The 24,926-nt window shown below is 41.3% G+C and overlaps 3 protein-coding genes across 12 annotated transcripts in view; all 3 read left to right on the top strand.

Annotated features, from left to right (window-relative positions):
• LOC115397429 (protocadherin gamma-C5-like) overlaps positions 1-24,926 on the top strand; it is a 292,251-nt gene that overhangs the window by 118,675 nt on the left and 148,650 nt on the right. For 2 of the 10 annotated variants that reach the window (XM_030103895.1, XM_030103975.1), the window contains exons 1-2: positions 11,090-11,824; positions 15,331-16,965. The exons of the other annotated variants lie outside the window; for them this stretch is intronic. In XM_030103895.1, coding sequence (XP_029959755.1) covers positions 11,090-11,824; positions 15,331-16,965 — 2,370 coding nt within the window. Of the gene's footprint in view, positions 1-11,089; positions 11,825-15,330; positions 16,966-24,926 lie in introns of those variants that run through there. 10 annotated transcript variants of the gene reach the window in all.
• On the top strand, positions 7,845-10,277 carry LOC115404025 (protocadherin gamma-A2-like). Its single transcript, XM_030113164.1, has one exon. It carries the CDS (start codon positions 7,845-7,847, stop codon positions 10,275-10,277), a length of 2,433 nt encoding a protein of 810 aa, XP_029969024.1.
• Positions 21,138-23,603, top strand: LOC115404036 (protocadherin gamma-A1-like). The gene has a single exon (XM_030113176.1). The coding sequence runs from the start codon at positions 21,138-21,140 to the stop codon at positions 23,601-23,603; it is 2,466 nt and encodes an 821-aa protein (XP_029969036.1).

The raw sequence follows: 24,926 nt of genomic DNA on the forward strand, positions 1-24,926 counted from the left end.
TCTCCTTTGCAAGGCGGCAGCAGTAACGTCTTTGCAGGAGTGTTGCTCACACCCGACAACAAAGTGGCAAGCCACAAAAGGTGGCCACTGAAAGTAACCGATTTAATGACAAATGCACAGACAAACATGTTTGTCTTACCGCCTTCGAGCACAAAGCCACTCAGTCACAAAAATGTCTTTTGTGCGAAAGTACTGTCGCTCTGATACAAAGTGAAAACATAAAACGCCATTATGAGAAGCGCCACCGCGATTTTGAAAGACATTGTCCTCCAAAATCAGAGCTACGAAGAGATACAATAAAAAAAGCTGAAAAAGTCATATGAGGCTTCTCGCACGAAAATGACCTCGTGCATCTTGACTTTGTTCATCTGAGGATATGAGGGTTTATTTTGTTGAAAAGGACACTTTGTTTTACTTTGAGATGTATTATGTGAACGTTTGAATTCTCAATACACCCCTTTACCTTTCATGAAAGTTGTTGTTTATTTAGTTTTATTTTACTGAGTAATTCTAAGTAAGAAAGAATGTCAGCATGATACTGAAAATAAATGTTTTTGTGCCTGATTATTACAGTACAGTACACCTACACAAACTACATAAAAATATTTAAAAAAAAAAAAAGTCCAATATTTTTCACTGCCACGCTGACACTATTAACCTATGACTTCCTCAAATTTTATTTTCGGGACTTTATACATTTCTAAGTGAGAACCCCTGGTATATAATTTCGCCATGTTCTTTGTTTTCTACAAAAAATAATCTATTAAAAAATAATTCTCAATGGTAGATAGTTTCCATGTGGTCTTGCATTGTAATTCCCCCACTGACATGTCATTTTACAACATGAAAGTGTATTATTATTATTATTATTATTATTATTATTATTATTGCTGCTATTGTTCAGATTAAAAAGATTTTTTTTTTTTAAATTTATTCCAATTCATTATTTCCAAATTGCCTTGTGCAAACAACAAGCTTTATGAGACAAGGTTTGGTTTGAGCCTACTGAAGCCTTGTGGAGTCAACCTTGTGATTTTTTGTAGAGTTTCAGTTGTCAACTTTTGGCTTTCATTGACTAGAGTTGCTGGGTAAACAAGGGGTTTACCCTCAGGTTTGGGAAAAGATGGCACATCGAGCATTGATTGGAGGGACATGACAGAGAATGCTATTTAAATCATTGTTTATTATTCCATTAAATCTTATGGATATTTGTATCTGAAAGTATAAATTCATCTATGACTGATTGGTGGTCTTTTCTCCAGTTCAAGTTGGGGTAAATCTCTAGTCTTACACAGTACCACAAGTATAGTTTCTTCACCTTCTTTAGAAATACCTGTATTTGTGTTTGGCTGTGAATATACAACAGAAGCTGGTGCACATTTCAACACAGCAAAAACAGAAAGTAAGGGTACAGAATTAAAGAACCTTACACAATTAACAACATAATAAAATAAGATGTTAATCTAACCAGCAAGCTGTTCTGATCCATGACAAAAGCCATCCAACATTTAAGCTGTGACATGTGTGTGTGTCCGTGCTTGTATGTTTTTGCATTCCTTCGGCTTTGTGATGGCAGTGTAGTAGAGATGTTCCATGAATATATTCCCTGCTGAATTTGTCTGCATCTCAATTCGTGATTTAGCTTTAGGCTCATTTGTGCTCCTAATTTCAACAGTGCAGGGAGAAAAATGTAACATGCTTAACATTTGTTTATTATATCTGGGTCACAGGAAATCTGTTCTGGGAAGAATGACTCACACTGAACTGAGTGAGATATAGGCTATGTCAGCTTCACAGTTTTTTCCTTTCTCTTTATTTTCATAATTCATGATTGGTTGATTGATTGAGTGGTTGATTTAGATGTAGTCATACATGACAGTGAAATTTAATTTCAATGGTTACTTCAAATCTGACAATGTCAGTGAAATTGCAGAACAATTTTAGACTACAGTCACAAATAAACTTCACACATTTAATACCATGTGTTTATACCAAACTGAACTTTCAATGGTTTAATTGAATCATAAAAAACAATTCTTCTTTTTGATTGCAATGATAAAGAGGATAAGATACAATAAAGCTGCAGATAAAAGAAATATCACTTTAAAACTCCAAAAACACCTCTTTAATGAAGTCAAGATGCACAAATACGTGTTATTGGACCTAAATTTTTGCCCATGTTTCTGACTTGGTGGTGCAATCATGCAAAAAAAAAAAGAAAAAAAACCTGTATCTGTTCATGTGAAAAGATCAAATTATTGTATTTCTTCCCATTTAATATTTTTATATTGCCAATGAACTCAAGATAAAATGTGGCAAAACAGCATTATCTTGATATTGATTTGTTTTGTACATGACTGCTATTGTACTGAAAACTAAATGTTATTTTTCTTCTTCTTTTCTTGGTGCCCTCTCCTGGATGAAACATCGAATAGGTAAGGAAATCTATTTTGTGTATTTATTTCTGTCAGTATGGGTGCCATCCTCAGCTCTCATAGTCAACATTCAACACATTTCCTTCTGTCCCATCTCTTTCTCTCTTTTTCACTGCTGACACATTCCTATATCTGCGAAAATGTTACCGAAATTGTATTTTTGCAAGGATGTAATTTTTCCTTTTAGCTTTGTAACACAATATACCTGCCTTTGTTTGAGCTCTTTGGGCTCCCATGCATCATGCGACATGAATATTTATAATCCTGATGCAGTACACCTGAATAATGCACAATCATGATGTGCAGAGTTTTTCTTTTCTCCTCTGCAGCAGGATATGCTAATATGGGCAGAGGGAAAAGAGAAAAATATGGTGGTGACCCACTTTTAAAGATATAGGCATTCATGCCAGCCATGTCTGCCGTAGATGGAGTAGGAAAATGCAGCTGTGATATTTGTAAGGATGTTGTTGACAGTAGACTAGCTGCCTATTGCACTGCTTGAATGTAGGTCACTGGACTTATGAGTTAGATGAGTTAGATTAGATCCTCAGGGGGTAGATTACATATCTCTGTAATCTATGTATCTATATTATCCACCGATTGCTAATAATTGTTCTGAAATTTGTGTATGGAGAAAGGTGTTTGTGTTTACTTGTCTGTGTATGATCTCACCCGGTTAGTTATTGGATTATTTATATCCCTTAGAATTTGGACTGCTGGAGCAGTTTTTTGGCACAACAGAGTAAATGCGCTGTGAAAATGCACCACATTAATTCTAAATTTATCTGAAAGAAGACTCGATTGATATTTATTTATCGACTTCAAGTTTGTGAGTTCTTACAATGACAAGCCTCTGCGGACCAGACTCTGAGGAAAAGTCCATCAGACTTATGATGTTTTGGGGGATTCTGATGAATCCTGAGAGCTTTACTGCAATGGCTGCCTTTCCATCTACTGAACCCTATCAGTATGCTTCACTGGTGTGCCTCTTGTCACTGTCCTTGGTCCTGAAACCTTTCCTCCCTTGAGCTGCCGAACATGATGCAGAGTCACTTTATTCTCTCTTCTTTTTTCTTGCCTTTCATTGTACATTTATGAAGGAGTTTGAGTTCAAATGACTGAATTTTTTAAGATGATATAAGCTTATTATTATTATTATTATTATTATTATTATTATTATTATTATTATTATTATTAGAGATGAAGCCGGAAGTGTTTTTTTCATGACAAGCAATGCCGTTTTATTTAAGGATTATTACTCTTGTGTAAAAAAAAAGAACAGTTTCAATCTAACTTTTGTAATTAATATCCCATCTCTGCTCCTCTACAATAATCTGTCTGATAGTTGAATGTTGAAACAAACTCATTATCTACATGTTTGTGCTCATTGTGTCTGTAGGGACACTTGGAATGAGTTTCTCTCTCTCTCTCTCTCTCTCTCTCTCTCTCTCTCTCTCTCTCTCTCTCTCTCTCTCTCTCTCTCTCTCTCTCTCTCTCTCTCTCTCTCTCTCTCTCTTTGTGTGTGTGTGTGTGTGTGGGTGTGTGTGTGTGTGTGTGTGTGTGTGTGTGTGTGTGTGTGTGTGTGTGTGCGTGCGTGCGCGCGCGCGTTGCACTGTGCTGCGGATGGCACGAAATGATGATTCGCTGTACCACACACTTGAGTGATGCTGTTTTGCTTCGTTACTGCTGGTGGTGCTGTTGCCTAAGGAAAAATGTGCATCATTGGTCCCCTCCTCATTTGTAAAATCTCTACCCATCTTTGAGAGAGAGAAAAAATGCGACGGTTGTGTACACGTCTAGAAAGGCTGTAGATGGTTTGTGTCGTCAGGTGGATTTTAAAAAAACACCAACACGCATGTAATGTCAGTGTCAGTGTAGACAACCTTCTGTTTTGCGTATGGTATTTAAGTCAGAAGGATGGGTATTCTGAAGCACAATGCCGTCGTGTTGGACTGGAAAATCTCCATTTTGCTTTCCTTTGTTGTTCCAACTATTAGCGGACAAATTCGTTATTCAATCCCGGAGGAGATGAGGAAAGGACTATTTGTCGGAGACGTTGCAAAAGACCTCGGTCTGGATGTCAGAAGGTTGGTTTCTGGTCGTGCTCGACTGGCTGTAGATGATGATAACAAATATGTCGCACTGAACAATAACAAAGGACACATCGTTGTAAACGAGAGAATAGACAGAGAGATGTTGTGCGCTAAGAAGTCCCCTTGCAGCTTCGGTCTAGAAATTGTACTTGAAGATCCGTTGGAATTGTTTTCCATTACTATCGAAATTCAGGATGTAAATGATCATGCTCCAGCCTTTCCGAAAAAGGAGATACATTTGGAAATCAGCGAATCGACGCCCACCGGTACCGTATTCTTGCTGGATAGCGCACTTGATCCGGATGTCGGAATCAATTCATTACAGAGTTATTCCCTAAAGTCAAACGAACATTTTATTCTAAAGCAGAATACTCGATCGGACGGTAGTAAATACGCCGAAATGATACTTCACAATGGTTTGGACCGGGAGAAACAAACTCAGCACACGCTCATTTTGACAGCTGTAGACGGGGGAGAGCCGCAAAGATCAGGAACAGTAAAGATACTTGTAAACGTTTTAGATGCAAACGACAATGCGCCTGTTTTTACGCAGTCCTTATATAAAGTATCACTCCCGGAAAATGCTTCTCAAGGTACTGTCATTGCCAGAGTAAGTGCGATCGACGCAGACCAAGGTTATAATGGGAATGTTACTTATTCTTTCACCCATCTTGAAGCGGATTCCTCTTGTCCTTTCCAAATGATTTCTTACTCTGGAGAGATTAAGCTCACTAGTGACATTGATTACGAAATTTCTCCAAATTACGAAATCAACCTCCAAGCAAAAGATCCATGGGGTGTCGCGGGCGCCAGCAAAATAGTTATCGAGGTAGTGGATGTTAATGATAACAGCCCGGTAATCATAATGGCTTCGTTTTCAGGGAAAATTACAGAGGATTCTCCCCCCGGGACGGTTGTAGCTTTAATTAGTGTCCAAGATAAAGACTCTGGCAAAAACGGACAAGTGCATTTAACTACAGATGAAAGTCTCCCTTTCAAAATCAAATCATCCCTGAGAAACTATTATACTCTTGTCACAGAGCAAAGCCTGGACCGAGAAAAGTGTTCAAGGTACAACATTACAATAACTGCCACCGATGAAGGTGCTCCTGCAATGTCGAGTAGAAAAGAAATCATTTTAGACGTAACTGATATTAATGATAACGTCCCATCATTTAGTCAAAGTTTATATAGTGCACAGGTGATGGAAAACAATTCCCCGGGTGAGACTCTGCTGCAGGTCAAAGCCACAGATGCTGATCAAGGTCAGAATGCGCGGATATCATATTTTCTCATAGACAATGAAGTTAATGGCAATCCAGTATCCACGTTTTTCTCTATCAATTCAGAAAGTGGAGCTATCCAGTCTTTGCGATCATTCGACTATGAACAAGTGAAAGAATATAAAATATACGTCAAAGCTCAAGATGGTGGCTCACCTCCACAAAGTGCGAACACCTCGGTGATTGTACGTGTCCAGGACCAGAACGACAACCCCCCTCAGGTCCTGTACCCAGTGCAGACTGGTGGCTCTGTGGTGGCTGAGATGGTGCCTCGTTCAGCAGATGTGGGCTATCTGGTGACCAAAGTGGTGGCTGTTGATGTGGACTCTGGACAGAATGCCTGGCTGTCATATAAACTCCAGAAAGCCACAGACAGAGCGCTGTTTGAAGTGGGATTACAGAATGGAGAAATCAGAACTATCCGCCAAGTCAATGATAAAGATGCAGTCAAACAACGACTGACTGTTACAGTGGAGGACAACGGACAGCCCTCTCGTTCAGCTACAGTCATTGTGAACGTGGCGGTGGCGGACAGCTTCCCTGAAGTGCTGTCAGAGTTCACTGACCTGATCCACGACAAGGAGTACAATGACAACCTGACTTTTTACTTGGTGTTGGCTCTGGCTGTAGTTTCCTTCCTGTTCATCACCTGTGTGGTGGTGATTATCTCCGTGAAAATCTACAGATGGAGACAGTCCCGCATCCTGTATCAGTCCAACCTGCCTGTGATTCCTTATTATCCACCACGTTACTCAGACACTTTGGGGACAGGGACTCTCCAACATGTGTACAACTATGAGGTGTGCAGGACGACAGACTCCAGAAAGAGTGACTGTAAGTTCGGCAGAGCTGAGAGTTCAACAGGGACAATGCAGCGGATACAGAGCGAGAAGAGCATCCTGGACGATCCTGACTCTCCTCTAGAGGTCAGTTCATTCATTAAATTTGCTTATAAAAGTTACGCACATTATTTCACAATTACCCGGCATCCACACTGTCTCAACTCGCATCAATTTTGAGAATGTGCGTTGCTTTTCATTGTAAATGTATTGTTTCACATTGCACTCTGCCCTCGCCCAAATGAATCTCAGATTGGTTCCAGCCCCCGTGACCCTGAAAAGGAATAAGTTGACTGTTGATTGTTTTTTTTCTTTTCTTTACTTTTTTGCTCCTAACTTGTTGAACATTTTTTTTCAGAAATCTGTCTTGTCACCTGGTTAAAAAAAAACAGTCGTTCAGTATTTTGCAATGCATTGAACTGACCAGACATCCACATTACGTTGTGTGTGGTGCATGCATCACACAATGTAGTTTTTTCTTTCTCACTTTTTCAATACCAGTCCAAGCCAGGGAGCCACAACACGTGTATGAAAATTAAACGTCCCCTCAGGTCAAATGGACATTTTATCAGACCAAATTTCTCAACGTACAGTGATAGAATTGACAATAGTACCAAATAAAGTAGCTGATGAATAGGTGTTTGCGATATTTGTGTGAGCAGTGGTTGAGTCTGCAAAGTCTCTGTCCATGGTGCTGATTGCTACATTTGTGTAGAGATCGATGGTTTGGGCTGTCTTCCGGAAACACTGATGCTGATTTTTTTTACCATAATTGTCGTTGTGCTATCAAAGTACCATTGCATAAGTGAATATTTAGTTTACAAATAACATTTATGATTTATTTTTCAGTGTTCAGTTTGAACACCTCGGTAAACCTGCTGTAAGCTCCTTTATGAACCAAAGCACTACCGCAGTCATGAGTTAAGGATTGCTTAGTTTTTCTTTCCGTCTGCAAGTGGCGCTGTTACCTTGTTGATCAAATCCACAATTCCAGTCGAGGCTGGGCTGTCCCCTCCCGAACAGATCTTTTCTTTTTCTATCTGCAGATGATATTTTTCCCCCAAGAGCTGAAACTCATTTGGATGCTAAAGCTTTATGATGAACACATCGATTGAAGCTACATATTCATATGTCCCCCTGCCCTGTCGGAAATTGCATTCTATTGCTCGTTTAGCTTGGAGGGAATTTTGTGAGATGTTTTTCGAAGAACTGCGTCGACACAGAAGCGCAAAATGGCGAACAATCAGCCTCCTTATTTTGCAACTGCTTTTTCTCTCTCAAACGGAGGCACAAGTCCGGTATTCAATACCAGAAGAGTTAAAGACGGGGTCCCTTATCGGTAACGTGGCTCAAGATCTAGGATTGGATCTGAACAGGCTCCGGTCCGGTCGGGCCCGCATCGTGACGGGAGAAAGCGTCCAGTACGCAGAGCTGAAGACGGACAAAGGGACTCTCGTCGTGAATGAGAGAATAGACAGAGAGCAGCTTTGTGGAGATGTCACCCCATGTAGCTTCACCTTTGAGATTTTACTTGAAAAACCAATGGAGCTGCATCCCGTGACCATAGAAGTTCTGGATGTAAACGACAACGCTCCGACTTTTCAGAACAGCGACTTGGATTTTGAAATAAGTGAGTCAGCTGCACTCGGCTCCCGTTTTGTTTTAGAGAGCGCGGACGACGCTGATGTTGGGCAAAACGGTTTGCACAGCTACATCCTCACTCCGAATGATAATTTCATTTTGAAACAACACGTTAATCCGGACGGAAGTAAATATGCTGAAATGGTGCTTCAGAAACCTTTAGATAGAGAGGAACAGTCACGCCTGTCTCTGAAGCTCTTGGCTGTGGATGGTGGGAATCCGCAAAAATCTGGCACAGTCAACATCGACGTAAATATTTTAGACGCTAATGATAACGCACCCGTATTTAATCAGTCTGTGTATAAGACTGCAGTGATAGAAAATGCTCCAAAAGGCACTCACGTTATTACGGTTAATGCAAGTGACATAGATAGTGGTTCACATGGACAAGTCACGTATTCCTTTTCAAAATCAAAAGCAGGGATAGCTGATATGTTTGGCATTGATTCTGTTACTGGAAGAATATATGTGACAAGCGAAATTGATTTTGAGAAAGACAAAAAAATTGAATTCTATGTTGAAGCGAAGGATCAAGGAGGGATGACGGATTCCAGCAAAATAGAGATAGATATAATAGATGTGAATGATAATGCTCCTGTAATAAATGTCATGTCATTCACCAGTCCTCTGTCTGAAGATTCACCCGCTGGTACTACGATAGGCATAATTAATGTGAAAGATCTGGATTCAGGGGAAAATGGGAAACTAAGATGTACAATTGAAAAAAATGTTCCTTTCAAAATTAAATTCAATGTGAGAAATTATTACGCATTGATAACTGATGCTACATTAGATCGCGAAACTCTGTCCGAGTTTAACATAACTGTCATTGCTTCGGACGCTGGGTCACCTCCCCTCTTAACTAAAAAGACTCTCAATTTGAAGGTCTCAGATGTCAACGATAATGCCCCAGTGTTTTCTTATAATCATTATTCTGGATTTATTGTTGAGAATAACTCACCGGGCGTGTCTATCTTTAATGTAAATGCTAAAGACCCTGATGAAAACCAGAATGCGCGTGTCTCATACATTTTGGAGCAGGGGGAGATAGGTGGATCCCCAATATTTGAATATGTTTCAGTTAATGCAGAGGACGGTGTCATTAGTGCAGTTCGCTCATTTGACTATGAACAGATAAAAGAACTAATATTTGTAGTGAAGGCTCAGGATGGAGGCTCTCCTCCACTAAGCAGCAACGTCACTGTGAAAATTCTGATCCAGGACCAGAACGACAACCCCCCTCAGGTCCTGTACCCAGTGCAGACTGGTGGCTCTGTGGTGGCTGAGATGGTGCCTCGTTCAGCAGATGTGGGCTATCTGGTGACCAAAGTGGTGGCTGTTGATGTGGACTCTGGACAGAATGCCTGGCTCTCATATAAACTCCAGAAAGCCACAGACAGAGCGCTGTTTGAAGTGGGATTACAGAATGGAGAAATCAGAACTATCCGCCAAGTCAATGATAAAGATGCAATCAAACAAAGACTGACTGTCATAGTGGAGGACAACGGACAGCCCTCTCGTTCAGCTACAGTCATTGTGAACGTGGCGGTGGCGGACAGCTTCCCTGAAGTGCTGTCAGAGTTCACTGACCTGATCCACGACAAGGAGTACAATGACAACCTGACTTTTTACTTGGTGTTGGCTCTGGCTGTGGTTTCCTTCCTGTTCATCACCTGTGTGGTGGTGATTATCTCAGTGAAAATCTACAGATGGAGACAGTCCCGCATCCTGTATCAGTCCAACCTGCCTGTGATTCCATATTATCCACCACGTTACTCAGACACTTTGGGGACAGGGACTCTCCAACATGTGTACAACTACGAGGTGTGCAGGACGACAGACTCCAGGAAGAGTGACTGTAAGTTCGGCAGAGCTGGTAGTCAGAATGTTCTGATCATGGACCCCAGTTCAACAGGGACGATGCAGCGGATACAGAGTGAGAAGAGCATCCTGGATGAACCTGACTCTCCTCTAGAGGTTAGTTGATTTCCAGTTTCAGCACCATGGAGAGCGTCTTGCTGAGATTTATTGATTTGTTATTGCTATCTCATTTTTTTATTTTTATTTTTTTATTCCCCGGAGTTGATTATACACTGCACGCATAACTTGATTACTGATAGAACGGTATATTTGTGAAAATACGTGTATCTATTAAAAAAGGAAAAAAAAAAAAAAAAAACTTGTTATTTCACAGCAACAAAAACAATGCACCAAGTCTTCTCAGTCAGCACCCTCATGGCCTCATTGTTTTTTTTTTGTTTGTTTTTTTTTTTTGCTTCACCCTTCTATGTGATTTAATACTTTCATTTGCTCATTAACAGTAAACTGTAACTGAAAAAAATGCCTACCAAGACATCACTCCATCTTTCCTACACGTGCGGTGGGTTTAGCTGCGTCTCCACTGACTGATGTTAAGTATTTGACGCACTGTTTGTGCTTCACAGTTTTGACTCTAAGGGACGCTGTTGGTCAAGAAAACAGGTTCTGTGTTGTTTCGTCTTTCTGCAGCCCAGTCACATAGTGATAAACCATTTCTGTGTTAGGTCGAGAACTGGAGCGATACAGTCTTGCAGATTCTAATGAACATATCGTTGAGGATTTTTATCTAAGTAGTGAATTAAAAAAAAACAGGGACCTGTCATTACACACTGCAAAATCGAGCTGTTTGGGATTTTTTTTTTTTTTTTTTTTTTTTTTTTTTTTTTTTTTTTTTTGCAATGGCGTCTGAGGGATGCGTTTCCAACACATCTTTAAAATGGCGATGGTTTTGTGGACTGCACCCACGTATTGGACTACTTATGTTGTTGCTTTTTATGGTTGACACGGTAGGTGGACAGATTCGATATTCTATACCAGAGGAGATGAAGAAAGGCTCGGTAATCGGTAATGTAGCGCAGGATCTCGGTTTAGATGTGAAAAGGCTTCGTTCTGGGCGTGCACGCATCGTGACTGGAGAAAACGTTCAGTACGCCGAACTGAGGACAGACAAAGGGATTCTCGTGGTGAATGAGAGAATTGACCGAGAACAGCTATGTGGAGACGTCACGCCGTGTAGCTTCAGCTTTGAGGTGATTTTAGAAAATCCCATAGAGCTACACAGAATCACTGTTGAGGTTTTGGATATAAATGATCATGCTCCGGTATTCCCTAACATGGACAAACCTTTACGTTTTGAAATAAGTGAATCAGCAACTGTTGGGGTTCAATTTCCACTGCAGAGCGCGGAAGACCTAGATGTTGGTCAGAACACTTTACAAGATTATATTTTATCATCAAACGACAATTTTATCTTGAAGCAACATGAAAATCCCGACGGTAGTAAATATGTAGAAATGGTGCTTCAAAAACCTTTAGACCGAGAACAACAATCACGTCTGTCTTTAAAACTGATAGCAGTTGACGGAGGGACGCCGCAGAGATCAGGGACAATAAATATAGATGTGACTGTTCTCGATGTCAATGATAATGCTCCGGTTTTCAACCAAACTGTTTACAAAGCATCTGTGATGGAAAACACCATGAAAGGCGTTAAAATCGTTACGGTAAATGCTACAGATGCCGACAGTTCTTTGAATGGCGTAATAGAATTCAGCCTGTCCAAAATGAAAGGAAGCGCAGCAGATATGTTCACAATTGATGAAACCAGTGGAACAATTTGTGTGTCTGGGCAGATAGACTATGAAAAAATTAAGAAATACGAGGTTAGAGTAGAGGCGAAGGATCAGGGTGGTTTAACCGGTACAAGTAAAGTTGTCATCGATGTTTTAGACGCTAATGACAATGCGCCCGTGCTAAATGTCATGTCTTTTTCCAATCCCCTATCAGAAGACTCACCACCTGGCACCACCATAGCAGTTTTAAATGTAAAAGATGTTGACTCGGATAAAAACGGGCAAATAAAATGTTTCATTGAGGGCAAACTTCCTTTTAAAATAGAGTCATCTCTAACGAACTATTACAATTTGATTTCAGATCAACAGTTTGACAGAGAAACAGTGTCAGAATATAACATAACAATAAAAGCCACTGATGGTGGGTCTCCTCCCCTTTCCAGTTCCAAAACATTGAATCTGAAGATCTCGGATGTTAATGATAACGCACCGTTATTTCATAATGATCGTTATTCTGCTTACGTGACAGAGAATAATCCAGCCGGCATTTCGATATTTGCTGTCAGTGCGACAGATTCTGATTGGAGTCAGAACGCCAGAATCTCGTATATTTTAGAGGACACACAGGTCAGCGGGAGTCCAGTTTCGACATACGTGAACTTAAACTCTGAAACGGGAGTTATTAGTGCCGTTCGCTCTTTCGATTATGAGCAAATTAAGCAGGTTGAAGTCATCGTCAAAGCTCAGGATGGAGGCTCTCCTCCACTCAGCAGCAACGTGACAGTGAAAATCCTGATCCAGGACCAGAACGACAACCCCCCTCAGGTCCTGTACCCAGTGTTGACTGGTGGCTCAGTGGTGGCTGAGATGGTGCCTCGTTCAGCAGATGTGGGATATCTGGTGACCAAAGTGGTGGCTGTTGATGTGGACTCTGGACAGAATGCCTGGCTGTCATATAAACTCCAGAAAGCCACAGACAGAGCGCTGTTTGAAGTGGGATTACAGAATGGAGAAATCAGAACTATCCGCCAAGTCAATGATAAAGATGCAGTCAAACAACGACTGACGGTCGTAGTGGAGGACAACGGACAGCCCTCTCGTTCAGCTACAGTCATTGTGAACGTGGCGGTGGCGGACAGCTTCCCTGAAGTGCTGTCAGAGTTCACTGACCTGATCCACGACAAGGAGTACAATGACAACCTGACTTTTTACTTGGTGTTGGCTCTGGCTGTAGTTTCCTTCCTGTTTATCACCTGTGTGGTGGTGATTATCTCCGTGAAAATCTACAGATGGAGACAGTCCCGCATCCTGTATCAGTCCAACCTGCCCGTGATTCCGTATTATCCACCACGTTACTCAGACACTTTGGGAACAGGGACTCTCCAACATGTGTACAACTACGAGGTGTGCAGGACGACTGACTCCAGAAAGAGTGACTGTAAGTTCGGCAGAGCTGGTAGTCAGAACGTGCTGATCATGGACCCCAGTTCAACAGGGACGATGCAGCGGATACAGAGTGAGAAGAGCATCCTGGATGAACCTGACTCTCCTATTGAGGTTAGTTCAACAATATTTTTGCTGTGACTTTTCTTTGATGTGTTGCAAAAAACGTGGGCGAGTGGGCCGTTTTACTTTCAGCACCATGGACAGCGACCCGGTTTATGGCTGTTTGCAATAGCACTGCATTTTGTTATAAACTCAGTTTTAGCTTAGTTGCAGCAAACTGAATTAGGTCAACAGAAATTAACATTGTGTTTTAGAAGACATTCCTCTTTTTGTCTCAATGTTTAGTGGTGTATCTTACACCATTAATGTTTCTGTTCTAATATTATTGTTGCTTGCATTAAGGTTATTAGATCAAACAAATACACACTAACACCATTACTAATTTTTAAATCCTTCAAGGCCTTTGTTTTAATAGTGTATATGTGTTTTTAATGATACTAATAACTTTATTATTATTGTCAGTTTTATTCATTCAATTATTATGAAGAATACAAAGAAACAACATCAGCTGAACTATTTTCATCAATAAAAATAAAATAAAATAAAATCTACAGTTTAAACTTTGAGAGATTTTTCAAAATGTGGACACATTTACGGGAAATATATTACTGTAACAAGTTCATAGTTAGTGTTCGGTTCACAATTTTCTGAACATATATGTGTATATACATATATATATACATATACATATACATATACATACATATATATATATATATATATATACATATATATATATATATATATATATATATATATATATATATATATATATATATATATATATATATATATATATATATATATATATATATGCCTGAATTATTGTGAACCGTTTGTATTGATTGCAGCCTTTGGTTGACATTTCATAAGCAGACTGTAAGGGACGCTCTTGGTTAACTTTGTTGTGTGCCGCCTTCTCATTGAGTCCAACCGCTGACTGAGCAACCAGACGAGAAGGATCTCAGTGTTTAATGGAGGTTTTGTATGAACGCAGGATTTCACACTGAAACGCAGACGCTGCACACCCGTATTCCAAGAAAAGGGACATACCAAGACAAATTCAACAGGATATAATCTTGTCTTCTGATTTTTTTTTTTTTTTTTTTATAATAATGGCGACTGGAGGATGCAGTCACGATCAATCTTTAAAATGGCGATGGTTCTGCGGACTGCGTCCACTCTTCAGCCTTTGTTTGTTGCTGCTTCATATGGCAGGTGGTCAGATTCGGTATTCTGTCCTGGAGGAGATGAAGAAAGGCTCTTTGATCGGTAATGTAGCACAGGATCTCGGTTTAGACGTGAAAAGGCTTCATTCTGGGCGCGCCCGGATCGTGACCGGAGAAAACGTTCAGTACGCAGAGCTGAGGACAGACAAAGGGATTCTCGTGGTGAATGAGAGAATTGACCGAGAACAGCTTTGTGGGGATGTGACGCCGTGCAGCTTCAGCTTTGAGGTGATTTTAGAAAATCCCATAGAGCTACACAGAATCACTGTTGAGGTTTTGGATATAAATGATCACGCGCCGGTCTTTCCTAACATGGCCAAGCCTTTAAGTTTTGAAATAAGTGAATCGGCAGCTATTGGAGTGCGTTTTCCACTGCAGAGTGCAGAGGATGGTGATGTCGGTCTAAACGCTTTGCAAGATTATATCCTCTCGTCAAATGATAATTTTATATTGAGACAACATTCGAACCCAGATGGTAGTAAATATGTAGAAATGGTGCTCCAGAAACCTTTGGATCGAGAGCAAAACCCACGTTTCTCTTTGAAATTAATTGCAATTGATGGAGGAACGCCACAGAAATCCGGTACGGTAAATATAGATGTAACTGTGTTAGATGCCAATGACAACGATCCTGTTTTCAACCAGACAGTTTACAAAGCATTCGTTAGTGAAAACGTGAAAAAAGGTGTATCCATTTTAACTGTAAATGCTACAGATGCTGACAGTGGTTCGAATGGCATACTTGCATACAGCTTATCTAAAATGAAAGGGAGCCTTGCAGATATATTCAAGATTGATGAAACCACCGGCAATATCTATGTCTCTGGTGAATTGGACTATGAGAAGAACAAAAAATATGAGCTCAGAGTAGAGGCTAAAGATCAGGGCGGTCTAACCGGCACAAGTAAAGTTGTAATCGAAGTTTTAGACGTCAATGACAATGCGCCAGTTATAAATGTTATGTCGTTTTCGAGTCCACTATCGGAAGACTCACCACCTGGTACCACCATAGCAGTTTTAAATGTAAAAGATGCTGATTCGGATAAAAACGGGCAAATAAAATGTTTTATTGAGAGTAAACTTCCTTTTAAAATAGAGTCATCTCTAACGAACTATTACAATTTGATTTCAGATCAACAGTTTGACAGAGAAACAGTGTCAGAATATAACATAACAATAAAAGCCACTGATGGTGGGTCTCCTCCCCTTTCCAGTTCCAAAACATTGAATCTGAAGATCTCGGATGTTAATGATAACGCACCATTGTTTCATAATGATCGTTATTCTGCTTACGTGACAGAGAATAATCCAGCCGGCATTTCGATATTTGCTATCAGTGCGACAGATTCTGATTGGAGTCAGAACGCCAGAATCTCGTATATTTTAGAGGACACACAGGTCAGCGGGAGTCCAGTTTCGACATACGTGAACTTAAACTCTGAAACGGGAGTTATTAGTGCCGTTCGCTCTTTCGATTATGAGCAAATTAAGCAGGTTGAAGTCATCGTCAAAGCTCAGGATGGAGGCTCTCCTCCACTCAGCAGCAACGTGACCGTGAAAATCCTGATCCAGGACCAGAACGACAACCCCCCTCAGGTCCTGTACCCAGTGCTGACTGGTGGCTCTGTGGTGGCTGAGATGGTGCCTCGTTCAGCAGATGTGGGATATCTGGTGACGAAAGTGGTGGCTGTTGATGTGGACTCTGGACAGAATGCCTGGCTGTCATATAAACTCCAGAAAGCCACAGACAGAGCGCTGTTTGAAGTGGGATTACAGAATGGAGAAATCAGAACTATCCGCCAAGTCAATGATAAAGATGCAGTCAAACAACGACTGACTGTCATAGTGGAGGACAACGGACAGCCCTCTCGTTCAGCTACAGTCATTGTGAACGTGGCGGTGGCGGACAGCTTCCCTGAAGTGCTGTCAGAGTTCACTGACCTGATCCACGACAAGGAGTACAATGACAACCTGACTTTTTACTTGGTGTTGGCTCTGGCTGTAGTTTCCTTCTTGTTCATCACCTGTGTGGTGGTGATTATCTCAGTGAAAATCTACAGATGGAGACAGTCCCGCATCCTGTATCAGTCCAACCTGCCTGTGATTCCATATTATCCACCACGTTACTCAGACACTTTGGGGACAGGGACTCTCCAACATGTGTACAACTATGAGGTGTGCAGGACGACAGACTCCAGAAAGAGTGACTGTAAGTTCGGCAGGGCTGGTAGTCAGAACGTGCTGATCATGGACCCCAGTTCAACAGGGACGATGCAGCGGATACAGAGTGAGAAGAGCATCCTGGATGAACCTGACTCTCCTATTGAGGTTAGTTGATACCCATTTTCAGAACCATCAAGAGCCTCTTGCTTTCCTGCTTGACGTCTGCTGCACAGGCGTTCTCCTTTAAATTTCTGTCAGTGTTTCTCAGTTTGTCACAAGATACATTCATGTTTGTTGTAGGCTATCGATCGTTTTATCTTCTCATTTAATGAAAGCGCTCTTCGATAAGAGAAGCTATTGTGATCAACAGCGTTGCAGAATTGTCTGCACTCTCAATTTTCTCCGCACTGCACTAATCAGATGTCACGATTTTTTTTCTACCTTTCTGAATCATATACTATCAATGATCATCATTGGGTTTATTCTACCATTTACCACAACACTATGTATTTGAATTTCCGCCTGACATGATAGAGCCATAATTTAGTCATATTTGTCATACATTTTACGAATTCATGCGTTCTTCCATGTATGCATTTCATTTGGTTTTAAAAGCTGCTTTGTTATTTTTAAAAATAATGTAAAACATCTATTCTATTACCTGTTTCATCTGAATGTTTTACTGAGATAACTTGATTTTAATCACATTATCATTTCATTCGAGAAATACTGACTTGTTCCTTGAAATGACATGCTGTTGACTCTGAGGGACGCTGTTGGTCAATATATCCTGACTATAACAACAGAAGTCCCTCCTTTCCCACTGTGGCGTAAGAGAGAAAAGGAGATAGAGTGCGTTATATTGTCCGTGACTGTGAGAGAAACAAAAATGTTCTTCCAATTTTGAACTGCGATTTGGAAACGGGAAAAGGTTAATCTTTAGTATTAATCTCGCTGTTTTCATATATTTTATTATTTTGCTTCGAGGCAATTCCGGGCCATTATTAGACATTTCGCACTTGTATTCGTTTTGCCATGGCTTTTCAAGTTGGATTCCCCACCCCGTCTAAGAAATGGCGCTTTGACTGCGGACATGTTTTGGAGCTCCTGTTTTTCCTTTTTTGTCTCAGCCACTCGGTGAGTGGAAATATTCGATATTCAATCCCGGAGGAGATGAAAAAAGGCTCTGTTATCGGTAACATGGCACAGGACCTTGGCTTGGATCTGAAGAGGCTCCGGTCAGGTCGGGCCCGCATCGTGACCGGAGAGAGCATTCAGTACACCGAGCTGAAGGCAGACAAAGGGATTTTAGTGGTGAACGAGAGAATCGACAGAGAGCAGCTTTGTGGAGACACGACGCCGTGCAGCTTCAGCTTTGAGGTCATTTTAGAAAATCCCATGGAGCTCCATCAAGTCACCGTTGAAGTAACAGATATAAATGATAATTCCCCTTCTTTCTCGAGTAATAGTGTCATTTTTGAAATCAGTGAATCCGCTCTAACTGGAGCTCGTTTTTCCCTTGCAAGTGCAGACGACCCGGATGTGGGAATTAACGGACTGAGAGAATATTTTATTACCGAAAATGACAATTTTTTACTTAAGCAAAACTCAAATGCAGATGGAAAGAAATATGCAGAGATGGTGCTTCAAAAGCCATTAGACAGGGAGACAAATCCGCATTTGTCTCTCAAACTAATAGCGGTGGACGGTGGAACTCCGCAGCGATCTGGTACAGTAAATATAGACATCACTGTTCTCGATGCTAATGATAATGCACCTGTATTTAATCAATCGGTGTACAAAGCCACAGTGATGGAAAATGCACCGAGAAATACTTATATTACAACAGTAAATGCAAGTGACGCAGATTTCGGACCAAACAGTGTGCTGTCCTATTATTTTTCAGACAGGACCAGTCCTCTTCGTAATTTGTTCACAATTAATGAAAAAACTGGCATAGTTTCGCTAGCTGGAGCCATTGATTATGAAAAAGATCAAAAATTTGAATTACGAATTGATGCAATAGATCAAGGAGGTTTGACAGATTCGAGCAAAGTGATAATTGAAGTAACTGATGTGAATGACAACGCCCCGAGTATCAGCGTCATGTCATTCACTAGTCCTGTGTCCGAGGACTCTCCCTCTGGAACAACGATTGGCATTATCAATGTAAAAGACATCGATTCAGGTGAAAATGGACAAGTGAATTGTAGAATAGAAGGAAATGCTCCTTTTAAGATCAAGTCCAATTTGAGAAATTATTACACTTTAATAACTGATACTGTACTAGATCGTGAACGTGTTTCAGAGTATAATATCAGTGTTGTAGCCACAGATTCAGGGTTGCCACCACTTTCTGCCAAAAAAATCTTTCACATAAAGATCTCCGATGTGAATGACAATGCCCCGGTGTTTTTACAGAGCATATACAATGCATTTGTCACTGAAAATAATTCTCCAGGGGTTTCTATTCTCACACTCAGAGCTAAAGATCCTGATGAGAACCAAAACGCTCGTATTTCCTACATATTAGTAGACTCTGCTGTTTCTGGGTCTCCTATTTCTTCACATATTTCAGTAAATGCAGAAAGTGGAGTTGTTCACGCGGTACGTTCATTTGATTATGAACAAATTAAACAGCTCGTGATTGTTGTCAGAGCTCAGGATGGAGGCTCTCCTCCTCTCAGCAGCAACGTGACAGTGAAAATCCTGATCCAGGACCAGAACGACAACCCCCCTCAGGTCCTGTACCCAGTGCAGACTGGTGGCTCTGTGGTGGCTGAGATGGTGCCTCGTTCAGCAGATGTGGGCTATCTGGTGACCAAAGTGGTGGCTGTTGATGTGGACTCTGGACAGAATGCCTGGCTCTCATATAAACTCCAGAAAGCCTCCGACAGAGCGCTGTTTGAAGTGGGATTACAGAATGGAGAAATCAGAACTATCCGCCAAGTCAATGATAAAGATGTAGTCAAACAAAGACTGACTGTTACAGTGGAGGACAACGGACAGCCCTCTCGTTCAGCTACAGTCATTGTGAACGTGGCGGTGGCGGACAGCTTCCCTGAAGTGCTGTCAGAGTTCACTGACCTGATCCACGACAAGGAGTACAATGACAACCTGACTTTTTACTTGGTGTTGGCTCTGGCTGTCGTTTCCTTCCTGTTCATCACCTGTGTGGTGGTGATTATCTCCGTGAAAATCTACAGATGGAGACAGTCCCGCATCATGTATCAGTCCAACCTGCCAGTGATTCCATATTATCCTCCTCGTTACTCAGACACTTTGGGGACAGGGACTCTCCAACATGTGTACAACTACGAGGTGTGCAGGACGACAGACTCCAGAAAGAGTGACTGTAAGTTCGGCAGAGCTGGTAGTCAGAATGTGCTGATCATGGACCCCAGTTCAACAGGGACGATGCAGCGGATACAGAGTGAGAAGAGCATCCTGGATGAACCTGACTCTCCTCTAGAGGTTAGTTATTTTTGCTTTGAGTGGTTGTACTTTCCTGTGTGGATATTTTCAGCACCATGGAGAGCATCTCTCTTTGTTGACACGCATCAGGTATTCAGTCTTACAGATTTTTGGAGGTGTGCTAATTTTTAATTACATTTTGCTTTCATTTTTATTAATGGTTGATTCAGACATATCTGTTAGGGTTTTTCTCAGTAAATCATTGTTAAAAATACATATACAACATAATTGTTATACCCACTGTGAATTATCTCCACAGGAAAATAGTTGACAATCAATACTTTAGAAGACTTCATCAATATGTCATAAAAACAGGGTTTTTTTTTAAATGCGTATACATGTTTTTCTACAGTTCCACACTTTCCGAATTGAAGATAACATTTTGTCATATCTCTAAGTTTGCTGGGGTTTTTTTCTTTTGTTTTCTTTTTTTTTTATTTGAGTTAGTGTGTCATCCAAAATTACTTTTCATGAGGAGCTATGTGTGGAGCTGTTCCTTTCAAATTTGGGATTAGAACACTCTAATATACTGTAGGCCACATCTCATGTTCTGATTAATCTTGTTGAGATATTGTCATGCGGCTTGAAATTACAGATGGTTGACTCTAAGGGACGCTGTTGGTCAATCTAAAATATCACCATACAGGTCCCTCCTTTCCCGCTGTGGTGTCAGAGGAAAAGCAGACAGAGTGCGTTACATTGACGGGCACTGGAAAGACAAACTGGTACATTCTTCCTATTTTGAACTGTGATTTGAAAACGAGAAACATTTCGTATCCAGTGATAAATTTTCCTCACCGAACGAACAAGGATAAAAATAATACGGACATTAAACCCTCTTTTTATTTCCCGTTCGTTGTGCCATGGCTTTCGGAATAGGATTTTCCACCCTTTCTAGAAAATTGCGCTTTGACTGCGGACATGTTTTGGAGCTTCTGTTTTTCCTTTTTTGTCTCAGTCACTCGGTGAGTGGAAATATCAGATATTCAATCCCGGAGGAGATGAAAAAAGGCTCTGTCATCGGTAATATGGCGCAGGACCTTGGTTTGGATCTGACGAGGCTCCGGTCAGGTCGGGCCCGCATCGTGACCGGAGAGAGCATCCAGTACACCGAGCTGAAGGCAGACAAAGGGATTTTAGTGGTGAACGAGAGAATCGACAGAGAGCAGCTTTGTGGAGACACGGCGCCTTGCAGCTTCAGCTTTGAGGTCATTTTAGAAAATCCTATGGAGCTCCATCAAATTACAGTTGAAGTAACAGATATAAACGACCATTCACCAACATTTAAAAAGAGCAATCTCAAATTTGAAATCAGTGAATCGGCTCTGACTGGAGCTCGTTTCTCTCTTGCCAGTGCAGACGACCGGGATGTGGGAATTAACGGACTGAGAGAATATTTTATTAGCGAGAACGACAATTTTGTACTCAGACAAAACTCAAATTCAGATGGAAAGAAATATGCAGAGATGGTGCTTCAGAAGCCATTAGACAGGGAGACAAATTCATATCTGTCTCTCAAACTAATAGCGGTGGACGGTGGAACTCCGCAGCGATCTGGTACAGTAAATATAGACATCACTGTTCTCGATGTTAATGATAATGCACCTGTATTTAATCAATCTGTGTACAAAGCTACAGTGATGGAAAATGCCCCGAGAGGTACTTATATCACCACGGTAAATGCAAGTGACGCAGATTTCGGATCAAACAGTATTGTAACGTATTCTTTTTCAGATCTAAACAGTGGTATCGGCGATTTTTTCACAATTGATGGAAAAAACGGCAAAATTTCTGTGACTGGAGATATTGACTTTGAAAAAGATAAAAAATTTGAACTAAGAATTGATGCAATAGATCAAGGAGGTTTGACAGATTCAAGCAAAGTGATAATTGAAGTAACTGATGTGAATGACAACGCCCCGAGTATCAGCGTCATGTCATTCACTAGTCCTTTGTCCGAGGACTCTCCCTCTGGGACAACGATTGGTATTATCAATGTAAAAGACATCGATTCAGGTGAAAATGGACAAGTGAATTGTCGAACAGAAGGAAATGCTCATTTTAAGATCAAGTCCAATTTGAGAAATTATTACACTTTAATAACGGATACTGTACTAGATCGTGAACGTGTTTCAGAGTATAATATCAGTGTTGTAGCCACAGATTCAGGGTTGCCACCATTTTCTGCCAAAAAAGTATTTAATCTAAAGATCTCCGATGTGAATGACAATGCCCCGGTGTTTTCACAGAGCATATATAACGCATTTGTCACTGAAAATAATTCTCCAGGTGTTTCTGTTCTAACACTCAGGGCTAAAGATCCTGATGAAAACCAAAACGCTCGTATTTCGTACATATTAGAAGAAACTACTGTTGTTGGATCTCCTATTTCTTCTCATATTTCAGTAAATGCAGAAAGTGGAGTTGTTCATGCGGTACGCTCATTTGATTATGAACAAATTAAACAGCTTGTGTTTGTTGTCAGAGCTCAGGATGGAGGCTCTCCTCCACTCAGCAGCAACGTCACAGTGAAAATCCTGATCCAGGACCAGAACGACAACCCCCCTCAGGTCCTGTACCCAGTGCAGACTGGTGGCTCAGTGGTGGCTGAGATGGTGCCTCGTTCAGCAGATGTGGGCTATCTGGTGACCAAAGTGGTGGCTGTTGATGTGGACTCTGGACAGAATGCCTGGCTCTCATATAAACTCCAGAAGGCCACAGACAGAGCGCTGTTTGAAGTGGGATTACAGAATGGAGAAATCAGAACTATCCGTCAAGTCAATGATAAAGATGCAGTCAAACAAAGACTAACCGTCATAGTGGAGGACAACGGACAGCCCTCTCGTTCAGCCACTGTCATTGTGAACGTGGCGGTGGCGGACAGCTTCCCTGAAGTGCTTTCAGAGTTCACTGACCTGATCCACGACAAGGAGTACAATGACAACCTGACTTTTTACTTGGTGTTGGCTCTGGCTGTCGTTTCCTTCCTGTTCATCACCTGTGTGGTGGTGATTATCTCCGTGAAAATCTACAGATGGAGACAGTCCCGCATCATGTATCAGTCCAACCTGCCAGTGATTCCGTATTATCCTCCTCGTTACTCAGACACTTTGGGGACAGGGACTCTCCAACATGTGTACAACTACGAGGTGTGCAGGACGACAGACTCCAGAAAGAGTGACTGTAAGTTCGGCAGAGCTGGTAGTCAGAACGTGCTGATCATGGACCCCAGTTCAACAGGGACGATGCAGCGGATACAGAGTGAGAAGAGCATCCTGGATGAACCTGACTCCCCTCTAGAGGTTTGTTTCACCCTCATACTGGTTTAGCTAAACACTGTGTACTGATTTTCCTTGGTGATTTATAATAGGGTTTTTTTTATTATCTTTTTCTGATTTGTGAATGCTATAGGTTTGAAGCGGGACTGTGTCACTTGTGATTAACAGTCCAACTTTATTTTATCTCTCAGAATCAGAAGCAGGTTTATTGCAACGTTTCGTAGACTAAACCAGTAGTTTCTTTTTTTTTTCTTTTTTGTTTTGTTGGAGGTGCAAAGATAGAAAGAAGATTTATGGCCACAGTTTCTACATAATTATGATGTCAAGGTGATCCTGCCTCAAACCATTTTGACACACGTCTATGATGCTCAGTTAACGAGTGGATGACATTTCAGAACCACCACATGTGGACAGCTCCCGTGACAGTTGAGACAACTTTTCCTCGAAGTCGCTGCAGAATCCACGGAGTACACCAGTCAGTTTCTTCTCACTCTTCTATTTTGAAGAATATAATTGGGAGTGCATAGTGCCTTTTGTATTGCTAATATTCATTTCCAATGCACGTTTTCACGCCTTCGACTATGTCAGTATAAGAAGAGCTGCTATTTTCTGTCTGCAGTGTTCATAGCTTGAACAGTAAGGGACGCTGTTGGTTTATTTAACAAGTCGGCAGTACTGAACTGAAGGAGGCAGGGCTTTTTTTTTTCTTTTCATTTCGCTCCGACAGAGAAGGGACGTTTCTTTTTCATAAACGGACGGGAATATATTCAACAAATTATACGGATCCTAAATCAAGATGTCTCTGTTTTCACAGTGAATTTAGTACATCAAGTCCATTGGCTCACATTTTTATCCGCAATGGAGTGTCAAAAGAACCCCGTTTCGGGTGTAAGAGGTCGTTTTTGTCGCAGGTCAGTATGTTCGTTCCTGCTGTTATTGTCGTGCCTTGATCAGCCCGTCTCTGGTCAAATCAGATATACAATACCGGAGGAGCTGAAAAGGGGATCGCCTATTGGGAACGTTGCTCAAGATCTTGGTTTAGATGTGCAGAGACTTCGGTCGGGACGTGCCCGTGTCGTGACCAGACAAACCATCCAGTACACCGAGCTGAAAACAGACAAAGGCATTTTAGTGGTGAATGAGAGGATAGACCGAGAACAGCTTTGTGGAGACGTAACACCCTGCAGCTTCAGCTTCGAAGTAATTTTAGAAAATCCGATGGAGTTGCACAGAATAACAGTTGAAATAACTGATATAAATGACAACTCCCCGACCTTTCGGAAGGATGTGATCAAATTCGAAATGAGTGAGTCAGCTGCGTTAGGATCCCGCTTTTTGTTACCCAGTGCCGAAGACGCAGACGTTGAAGGGAAC

This window comes from Salarias fasciatus, chromosome 2 (assembly GCF_902148845.1).
Source record: "Salarias fasciatus chromosome 2, fSalaFa1.1, whole genome shotgun sequence".
Classification (NCBI taxonomy): domain Eukaryota; kingdom Metazoa; phylum Chordata; class Actinopteri; order Blenniiformes; family Blenniidae; genus Salarias; species Salarias fasciatus.

What these genes read in the sequence shown, in the direction of transcription:
- LOC115404025 (XM_030113164.1), top strand. Translation starts at nt 7,845, where the DNA reads ATGTTTTTCGAAGAACTGCGTCGACACAGAAGCGCAAAATGGCGAACA.
- LOC115404036 (XM_030113176.1), top strand. Translation starts at nt 21,138, where the DNA reads ATGGCTTTCGGAATAGGATTTTCCACCCTTTCTAGAAAATTGCGCTTT.